The sequence below is a fragment of the Oxyura jamaicensis genome, chromosome 8, assembly GCF_011077185.1.
Source record: "Oxyura jamaicensis isolate SHBP4307 breed ruddy duck chromosome 8, BPBGC_Ojam_1.0, whole genome shotgun sequence".
Classification (NCBI taxonomy): Eukaryota; Metazoa; Chordata; class Aves; order Anseriformes; family Anatidae; genus Oxyura; species Oxyura jamaicensis.
Window position 1 is genome coordinate 26,651,983 of NC_048900.1, and position 10,505 is coordinate 26,662,487.

Below are 10,505 nucleotides of genomic sequence, written 5' to 3' on the forward strand. Positions count from 1 at the left end.
CACCACATCAGACCATCAGTCCAAAAAATATAATTAAAAAAAAAAGACTTGATGAGAATGAGGTAGCACATAAGCAAGCTTTCTGAAGCGCAGAATACTTGCCAAAGATCAGAGTATTGAAAAGGAAATGAAGATGTATATATTGAGTATGATGTGAGGCCACCACTAATTCTATAACCCAGAACAAAAACCCTAAAACCCCCACAGAAGAGCCATGGCTGCTTCTGCTGGGGGTGCCTTGAGATGCCTTACTCATGTCAGGATGACTCTATTTAAAATCTGGTGCAAGTTCAATGGAACGCATGCCAAAAGAGAATACAGAATGCTTTCCTTCTCTGATTTCAATAATTCAAGGCCCTTCATTTAAATGGTGGTCTTGGGCAGAGATCAAACCCAAATTGCAGCCTCTGAAAATGATATGAGGAAGTTAAACATTAAAAAAAAATAAGCAGGAGAAGCCATTTTGCAAAGTCAAATGCCAAGATAGCTTAAATACTCCACTTAGACTAGAAATCTTGAGAAACAGTTCAATTATCGCAGCCTAGGCAGGATCCAATTTTACTAAAGAAAGCTGCTTTGACATGAGCTTACAAGCACAGCGCTTAACAAGTTCTTTAGGCTCTGGCTTACCTTGGAAACAGCAGTGCCAAGTGACAGATTGCTACAGGCACAGTTTCCTGTGACCTAACTGAATCACCGGCTTTACTGCACACATTATACTTAGCTGAGGTGTCGTTATTAAACAGTGAACAAGAGACAAAACACGTAAAACTTTATTTGATCAATTTGTAGAGTTTCCTCCCTTTGTTGTAGATGCATAGGCAGATACAATGCCAAATAAAAGCAGAAGTTGTTTGTTTAACTCAAACCTAGGAATGTAAGCAATAAAGTCAGACATTTTGGAACAGAAAGGAAAGTTTCACATTCATGAAATCAAGTCAACATAACAGAGGCCGTACTGTACACATTTAAAACAGGCCAATAGCTGTTCCTGAAGCTGTAACACTCGCTCTGCAACTACATGTAACAGGAAAGTAAAATACTGTTACAGACTCAAACATCTACGTGTTAATTATTAAGTTACAAAAAATGGGATTGCTAAAGTCTCTTCTGGAAAGGCAATCCAGAATAATGTAGTGCTAAGAATATGGGCAATGACTGAACCCATATTTACAGATTTCCAAACACCCGTTCGCATACATCACATCTGATAGCGCCGGACGCAGAACAATGCCATTCTGTGCTGGAGCAGGGCTGCGTACTGAGGTTTGCACTACGTGAGCAGAAACGCACATCTCAACTGAAGTACTATGGCAGAAAGTGATTTCCCATTGCTGTTACGCAGGTAGCAGTGTTCTGAAAACGACACACAACTGATTTTTAAGACAGTCTGAGGCCTTTGCATTAATGCCACCCACACACAGGTACACGCCGATGGCTGCTGACACCCAGACTTTTGGGCCACAACACTGCTCACCGACGAAAAATTTAACATCAAGAGGTACCAGTAATTTAAGACTTCAACTTACAATTTCTATACCTTAATACAAGCCTGCTTAAAACAAACCTCTCAGTGCTCTTAAGCCTCATTGAGGGAAAATCTGCTTAGATGCATCTAGGCTGTGGTTTTCAGCAGCACTGTATAGGCAACAATGCACATTCCTGCTTAATGGCCCCTGCAAGGCTGCATCATCTGCAGTTACACAACCATCAGCATCACAGCTAGATCAGGCATGGCTATTGAACCGGTTGCCACGGAAAGGGAATATATTGTATTTTCCAGAATATCAACTATTTCCACCAGAATTCAGAACCTGGAGAAATTCTGTTTCTGCATTTAAACCTGCACAGCAGTTCTGCATAACCAACAAAATACGATGAGTTGGAGACCGTGCGTTCTAGCCAGTTCTCAAATACTTACAAACAGACCTTTAAACAAATCACACATCCACGAACTGTGAATACTAAGGGAGCTAGCGACAGTCATCTCAAAGAAAAGAGCAGCAAAAAGTGTATTAGAAACGTGTTAGTGAATCACATAGCAAAATCAGGTCACACTGCCCATGAGAGGAATGCTACAGACAGGCTTTCGTGCTGAGCATACCCTAGTCAATAATCAACCGTAGCAAAAAGCTATGTAGTCAACGTTTTCTATACAGTCATTTTTATTTGTCTGTTCTCATTTCTCAGGAATCAACTTGTTTCTGTAAATGAAGTTACAAGACTAGAGTAGTTAATCAAGAGTGGAAAGCAGATTTTCTTCAGAGAACACAGGCTCTAACTTTACAAGCAATTTAAGACATAACGGATGAAGTTTGACAAAATAATTGACCACGTGTTGTGTGTGTGGAAGGATATGTCCACAAGTTTTGGCCGTTTCCATCTTTCACAGAGTTCTAGCCTACAGAACCTCACAAATGCTTTCCATCGTGGATATTGCCACACTGTAGAAAAAATATATTTATTTTTGCAGAAAGGGTTTTTGTGCATGGACATTAACAAGTACAAAAAAAATCAGATAATTTTATAATATTTTCTCTTAACTACAACAGAAAGTGCAACACTAAAAAGGCATCTCCTGCCCACTTAAAATTTCTTATACCTTTACAAAGCTAACTCTGAATGTACACATTACATCCTAGAACACACAAATAAGTTTCAAAGTGTCGTGGCAGAAGTATGGAAAGCATGCTTACAGCTTTTGTAAGCAACAGACACATAGCAAACACCAGTGGAAAGTGATCATGTCTGGAAACAAATTCAAGGTGTCTGAATCTTCACTACTACCTGAAAACAAAATCCCATGACATTTGTCGATTCTGTAACTTTATTTGCATTTAAAGACTGGCTGCTAAGCTTCTTATCTGAAGAACCACCACAAACAATCAGGAGTTTCTAGCACTGTTAGAATTAGTCTGTTCATTCCAATGGAGGCTTATTTAAATTGCTGATTGAGCCAGATTAACTTTTGTAGGAAGAGGTCCTGCTTCTTCGTGTTCCTCGGTCTTGCATCTAACCACAACAAGCGCAGAGGATGGATATCTGCTCAGTTTTTGTTCATTCATGTATTCCAGATCTCCATAGATGCTCAGCTTCTGAAATATTTAAATTACTTTAAGACAAAGGCTCTTGATACTGTGAACAAAATGCATTTCATTATACAACTACATTTTTGGTTTTGATGGCCACAACCCTTCAACACAAGGTAGCCCAGACTTTCTGCACCAGGTGCAATTCATGATAAACTATATTTGAGTCCAAATAAATGTAATAAACCTGCCAGAACAATAGCAGATGTAGTGCTTGCGTACCAGAGTCTTTAGTTTGCAAGTACTTCAAGTCTTTCTTATTTCAGAAGCACAGTAACCTCTCTGGACACTAGGCACACTAGCTCAGTTGGTTGCCCTCTGATCAGACTCTCTGCGGCGACTTCTGTTCTCATTGGTGATCTTCCTGAAGGACAGCCATACCGGGTTCCACCCACACCATCCAACCCTCAGCAGAGAAACAAACAGAGGCTGCTTTCCAATTAAAAGCAACCTCAGAGGGCAGGGCTACAAGCCAAAAGACATAGCACCTGGTCCTACAGAGCAAGGCTCAGAGCACCTATTGGCCACAGGAGTGAGCAAAAATTGTTCATATATAAAATCTTATAAACAACAAAATTTGTTTGCTAACCACATCTGCAAAATGAACTTTTTCCAACTGATCCTTCCCCCACAGATGTCTATTGGTCTGTAGAAAGCTGTAACATAAAAGCAATACCATGAATAAATTCAAAGTATTTTAAATTATAGGTAGGGTTACCTCAGATGGAACGTACTGCTCCACAGCTGTAGCTACTGTTGCACAACAAATCCAGAGCAGCACCAACACTGACAGGACAAGCGTAGTGGTTAAAATCCAACTGGAATTTCTGTGATGAAAAGAACATGACTAGATTTGATATACTGAATATCAAAAGTATAGACCTAAAAAGTTCTGCTCGGTTTTGACTATGTCCTGTAAATTCACTAGTCTCTTGTCTACTTCAGACTTCTGAGTATATGATTTAGCCTCCAATGCCTATTTAGTAGCTGACTTGAACGACACTAAGACTTGTTGGATTCAGTTTATTGGGCCCTAAGCATCCTCCTACTCAGAATTCCAAGAAAAGAGGTGCAGTTCACTGATCCTTCATATCTAAACTTTAAAGGAAAAAGTCAGTGAGTAAGGGAAGAAAGAACCAACACACTGATCTTCAGCAAAGCTTAAAGATACAGTGGGCATTTTCAGCCTAGACATGAGACACAACAGTGTCTTTCATATCAGAAAATCCCAAAACACAGCAAGTGTTTTGCCCTAAAACATAACCAGAGGTAAGGAACAGGCAAAACACACAACTGATTAAACAGTTTGCAGAACATACTCAAAAAAAAAAGTTTAGGAAATGATCAGCATTCTGCTCTACACTCAAAGCACAGGAAATTATCAACATTCTGGTCAACTGAAACGTGAAAGGGAATCAAAGTTGGCAGACTAGCTCACAGGTAACTTTGGGCTAGCACAGAAGGTAGCGATAACGGAAGGTCAGATACACAAATTTAACTGCTGTGCATCCTGAAGCATCGAGACACTGCAGGAGTGCCACCACACACAGGTAGGAGCCACCGCTACGCTCCGTACGAGGTACGGACATACATACATGGAAAGACACTTGAAAAGGCTGTCACTTCCGTGCTCTTCAAAAAGCCCTCGGTACATCTGCGAACCTCCTGGGCGTAGGTCTGCTGAAACAGATCAGCAGAAACAGCTGTCAGAAAAGCAATAGAAGTAGGAGAAGCCCCAAACTTTATACAGTTTGTCAATAACATAAAAGGATTTTAAAATGGTCCCACCTTGCATGTTTCTATTTCCAGCAGAGCCTAGTTTCTACCACAGACTTTGCTAAGTGTGCATAGTGCAGTATACATCCCAATTATATTTTCGCTTTCTAAAAGTTTGCTGTCATGTGCCACCTGCAATTTTTTTTTTTCCTTGCATGACACAGAACATTTGCTCTTCTAAATCACAAAGAAGAGCTTACCAGCTGTTTTACTCAGCGACAAGGATCCTCTCGTATCTCCAGTTTCCTGTTCGAGCTGTGGAACATACTGTACTTCGGGCTTTGACTAAAACAAAACAAGGGGTTAGGAGATCCTGCTAGCAAGCTCCGGTTAATCTTGATCATACACATTTTCAAAATTATTAGGGAAGTTAACCTTAAGACATGCACCATCCACATTTTTTTTTCCTTGTACCAGCACTAAAGGCAGCAAAATACTATCGAAAACTAAACACTTCTGACAGTGCTCCATTTTTTGTTCTGCAACTGGAAGGAGCAGAATTTTATTTTTAGTAGCTAGGACACCTTAATCCTAACAACAACAAAAAAAAGACAAGCACCTGGAATATGACAATTTTGCCATCATCTGCTTGAAGGTAGAAAGTCCACGAGGATGTTATGAAGCTCTGAGCTGAGTCCATCATGTCACTCCAGAATGATCTCACCAGCGTCAGAGGAAAGAGGAGATGAATTCTTGGCATCAGGGACATTAACTGCAAGTACATTAGCCCGATTTCTGTTTGTTTTTATATGAAAAGGACAGAAGCCATGTTCATGCTCACCCCCAGCCCTGTGTCTGTATTTCAGTCCTTAGGAAGATTTGTCTTCCGTTTGAAGAAGTTTAAAACAGAGAAGACATGCTGAACAGAAAACAAGTAGGTGGTATTTGAAAAACATGTCATCTACTTACTTGCTCTTGCCTTAACTCAGCAAATGGCAATTGGTTCTGGCATCCAAGATGGCAAGCATATTGTTCATCAGATTGGGAGTATGCCTCAGTACAAGCTGCAAGGAAGAAGTTCCCCAAATGAGAAGATAAATTCTGCATTTTAGTTAAGAAAACATTTTCAGCAGAAGTTGGATCAGAAACAAAGCAGCAGTTGAAAGACTGACAAGCCTATCTGTAGGGAGACGTGGCAATCATTAGCATTTGCTGTGAGGTCTAACGAAGGTTGTGGAATCAGAGCTTACAGATGACGCTTTGAAAACTGAATGCAGTCAGAGCAACCGATCAGAAACGTTATTCTGGATAAACACAGGGTTGCAAATTTTCATTGATCCTCCTCCTGCCACTGTATTTTTTTCATGTACAGATCATGTAAAATAAATACATGTATTTTAACCCCAGTGAGCAGAGCTGGAATACTAAAAGAATAGAGGAAGCCTAGGTTGACTAAATCCCTTAGAGGTAACAGCGGAAGTCCAGGTATCACAGGAAAATGGAAGGAGCATTCTCCTTCAAAAACTGCATTGAAAACGTTACAATTTACTTTTAAACAAAAAAATGAAGCCAATTCTTCATTTTATAGGCATCTCCTAGCAGTTGTTCACTAGAGATCACAAAGACCAAGAAATCTAAATGATTCCCATTTATACACAGAGAAACCAGGCAGACAACCTACGGGCACAGCTCTTTCCCAAAATACTAGAGCTGAGCTGGACAACGTCGCAGCACTCTCGAACTAAAGACTCACACTGAGCAGCAACACAGACAGTAGCTTTCCGAATCTCCCCACAGGAACAAACACACCACCAAAGGCCAAAACGCCGTGATTCTGTGATTCAATAGGCACGGCCTCAGCAGCGAAACACTGGCTCACAGCACCTGAGCAGCAATTCCATGGCAAAAGTGCCACCAAACTAGTAGACACAGAGACATCAGAAGACAGAATTGAGCAGCTCAGCCAAGATACATCTTGCCAAGCACAGAATAATTAGTGAGGGTACCAACCAGTGTAACAGATTACAGAACATAAGCCAGCAAAAGACAACAGCCTCAGGAAGGAGAGTTAAATCAGAAAGTAAGCAACTGTTCAATTACCTCTACATGTGCTTTATTGCTACATCACCCTTTTTATGGCACTCTTTCTTGCATGGTTTGACAACTAGATTGACATGCTGTATCACAGCTATGCAGTCTATGACAGACTCGAGCATTAGCCCATTTCTGGAGTATTTAATACACTTTGGTATCACATTAACATCTTTGCACGTCAGGCTTTCTACTTGCAGACCTTCTATCAGCTCCCTAAGACAGCCACTAGCCCTCTGGTTTTTATGAGCTACTGGGAAGACAAAAGCCTCCTTTGAGCACTGACTCGGTGCTTAGTTGTTTGTGAAATATAAAGGGAACCTACTAGCTTTCCTGCTCTGGTTGGTTATGTCCCACTTAATCTGAGTAAAACTGTTAATCAGCTGCCTTACTGGATAAAAGTTCTACAAAAAATAGTATTTTTGGCCTGCAGAATACATATTTCATCTTCACTATGAGATTTTTGCTGGCACGGATCTGAGACAATTAATCAGAAGTATTTAATGGTCTATTTCAAACAAAACATACCTGTTCCTGAGGGGTTAGCCCAGACCGCCAGTTACAAGGCAGACAGTATGTTACGATCTGTGTTCTTACTCCGACCGAACAATTCACTTTCACTAACAAATTTCATAGGAATTGTACATGGGCCTGATGTTGTACAGAATTAGGAAAGGAAAAGGGTTAAGTGGATTCTTTTTCCAGCCACTTTTTGCTTTCCATTACAAAAAAAAATAAAGTGTATTTAAGTATTTGTATCCTATTCACAACTGATTAAATCTAAGAAATTCAGGAAAATGGTAACACTACAGATCCTGGACAAAGAAACTTGATGAGATCATACAACCCTCCCATAAGACCTTCTCATATCCTATACGTAACCTTCAAGATGTTGTTAAACAAAAAGAAGAAGTAACTGAAATAATCCCGCCAATTTAATAACACCCTTCAGATGTTCCTGTTCTTCCCTCCATGCATCTCCACGCTACGGGATGTTAAAGGAGCACCAAATTCTTACCCGAATCACATTCCTGTTTGGTTCGGTTCAGATCGATGCCATCATCCACAAACTGGCAAATGGAAAACAGTCTGCAGCCTCGCTGGCACGCGTACAGTTCCTCTTCCTGGGAAGGCACAAGAGAAGATTGCATTCCTCCATTCAAGAAAAAAAACGTGAAAAAAAAAAACATTTTTTTTTTTGGAAGCGCTATAAAAAGCCCCACACTAGAATACCGTGCTCCTCCCTTCACTGGACCTAGAAGTCAGCTAAGCTGGCAGTTTGGATAACCTGAAATAAAACCAAGCTACAGCTCTTTAGGGCTGTAACATAGCCATTGATTTATTTCAGAGCTCTCTATTCTGTGGTAAGCCAGACCTGGAACAGCAAATCCTGTTTTGCAATGCCAGCCCTACAATTCGCAGCAGTTACGCTGCATTTTTGAAAAAGCGTTGGCTTTAAGAATAAGACAGGGCGCTGTAAAAGATTTACTGACATTCAGCCATGGAACGAGTACAGTCCTCCATCGTGCCACTTCAGTACAGAACCCAACGGGTGAGGGTAAAAAAAAATATTTTTTGTCAGTGTATGACAATACATCCACCAGACTAGTTAGAAGTACAACAGATTTGTTGAAATAAAACATTAACTCCTGAGTGTCTTCTGTAGCAATACCGTGGTTAACTACGTACGTGCAATTCCCACAGACGATGCTCTCCCCGTTGCAGGGTTACAGCCAGCCTCCTCTACCTGACTGATGCGACTTCCCCTCATGAATCGGACCCATCTCAACTCTTAACTACACAGCCACGCACATGACTGTGCCCAGCTGCTTTGCAGGTGGTAAACAGACTCCGAATTAACCTAACGACAACAGACCACACCTTGCCACGTAAGCCATGGTAAACAAAGTGGCCATTGTTTGAGCGCACAAGTTCACGTGCTTTAGAGGCAGAAAAGTTGAAAACGGAACACAGAGCAAAACTCAATGCTAACAGCACAGGCAGGATGGCTCAAACAGCTACACTCGTGCCAAAACCACATTCTATAATTTGATACTCAACCAAAACTAGCTTTAAAAACATTTCTTTGGCAGTCTTCCACAAAAAGTCTTAGTGAAAACTGACTTATTCTCCAACATTAACACAACCAATTTCCTTCTACTCAACTGATAGCTTTGTGACAAACAGAACAAAGACTCATTGAAAATATTTTAGGATAATGCTTAGTCCTAATTTCCCACATTAGTTCCTTCTCCTCCCTATCACTGCACGGAGGCACCAAAGCACACGACACGTGCAGACCTAACGTTACCTGTACGCCACACAATGCCCTGCTACTTCCCTCTGTGGAGATACCAGCATCAGCTGCTGTGTGAAAAAAGCCAACTTTAGTTTCACATGAAAGTGAACAGAGCCCTGTTACCTCATATTATCACTACTTTCATTTGCCTGCTGCCCTCAAGTGAAATCTCCAAGACCACATAAGAACGCCCCTCATTCCAAGCTCAGACTGCAGCTGATAAGGCAATATATTGCCAGTGAAAAACAAAACAGGGGAGATGAGGTCATGGTAACAGCTTTTCCATGTTCACACCAGCGGTTCTGAGCTGCATGAACCTTTGAACCACCAGTGAACTCTGCGGTAGGCAACTGCATTCTCTCTAGATATTATTCCACCATCTCATCATGAGATGGAAGAAATCCTGTGCAAGTGAATCAGAGCAGGATGAAGGTTCCGCCAGGCTAGTCGCTCCCTGGCCATTCTTTATGCTTCAGCCTTCAAACTGTAAGAGTCACCCTGGCATCCTGGCTCGGGGTCCTTGGCACTGTTCTAGTCAAAAGAAGCAGCACCCTAAGCCGAATGACAGCTGCCTCCTTAGGAACAGGAAGAGAAGAGAGGGACCTCTCCCCACGCCCACAGAATGACGGATCTGAAAGAAGTATTTTTCTTGTCCTGGCTTGTGAGGAAAAAAGAGTCACATTAGACATTTAAGCACGTGCTGCCTCCATAAAAATTCTGTTTATTTTAGAAATAAACCAACCAAATATATTGATGTTCATAAACTCCTCATCACGTTTTCTTCTGCACTTACTACACCACGTATTTCTTATTTTATAAGAGCTTACCTGACGCACCTACAGTGGGAATATACTGAAACAAGTACTACACTGCTCACAGCGCCATACAACTTCGGTGGCTGCTCTGACCGGCAGCACAGCCCCCAGAGCCCCCCGGGAGGCAGAGCAGGCTGAAGCCCGAGCCTTCCCCACCCTTATCGCTGCCACCACACGGCGGGGCCCGCCCGTACCTTGGGGTAGGTGTGCAGGGAGTAGGTGAGCTGGCAGGCGCGGTGACAGGACGCCGTGTTGCCCAGCACGGAGTCGAAAGCCTCGGACGAAGAGGCGGCTGCGGCGGGCACGGCCCGGACCTGACGGCCGGCGGCCAGCAGCAGGAGCAGGCCGAGGCCGAGGGGAAGGCTGAGGGGCAGCGCCGCCATCTTCCTCCTCCCTCACCGCCCCACTGACGGGAACAGCCCGCCGGCCTCTCGCGAGATTATCCCCCTCCCACCCTCCTCCTCGCGCAGCCTGCTGGGAGATGTAGTTCTCTCC

General features: G+C 42.3%; 1 protein-coding gene across 2 annotated transcripts; it reads right to left on the bottom strand.

Annotated features, from left to right (window-relative positions):
• Positions 1 to 755: 755 nt before the first annotated feature.
• TMEM59 (transmembrane protein 59) lies at positions 756 to 10,427 on the bottom strand. 2 transcript variants are annotated; one of them, XM_035333100.1, is made up of 8 exons: positions 10,205 to 10,427; positions 7,915 to 8,020; positions 5,775 to 5,869; positions 5,425 to 5,577; positions 5,066 to 5,150; positions 4,685 to 4,766; positions 3,808 to 3,916; positions 756 to 3,095 (listed from the first exon to the last, which is right to left on the bottom strand). In XM_035333100.1, exons 1-8 carry the CDS (start codon positions 10,391 to 10,393, stop codon positions 2,940 to 2,942), a joined length of 975 nt encoding a protein of 324 aa, XP_035188991.1. In that variant the 5' UTR covers positions 10,394 to 10,427; the 3' UTR covers positions 756 to 2,939. The 2 variants fall into 2 exon arrangements, with proteins under 2 accessions (XP_035188991.1, XP_035188990.1); XM_035333099.1 differs by having other exon boundaries at positions 4,685 to 4,769.
• Positions 10,428 to 10,505: the final 78 nt, after the last annotated feature.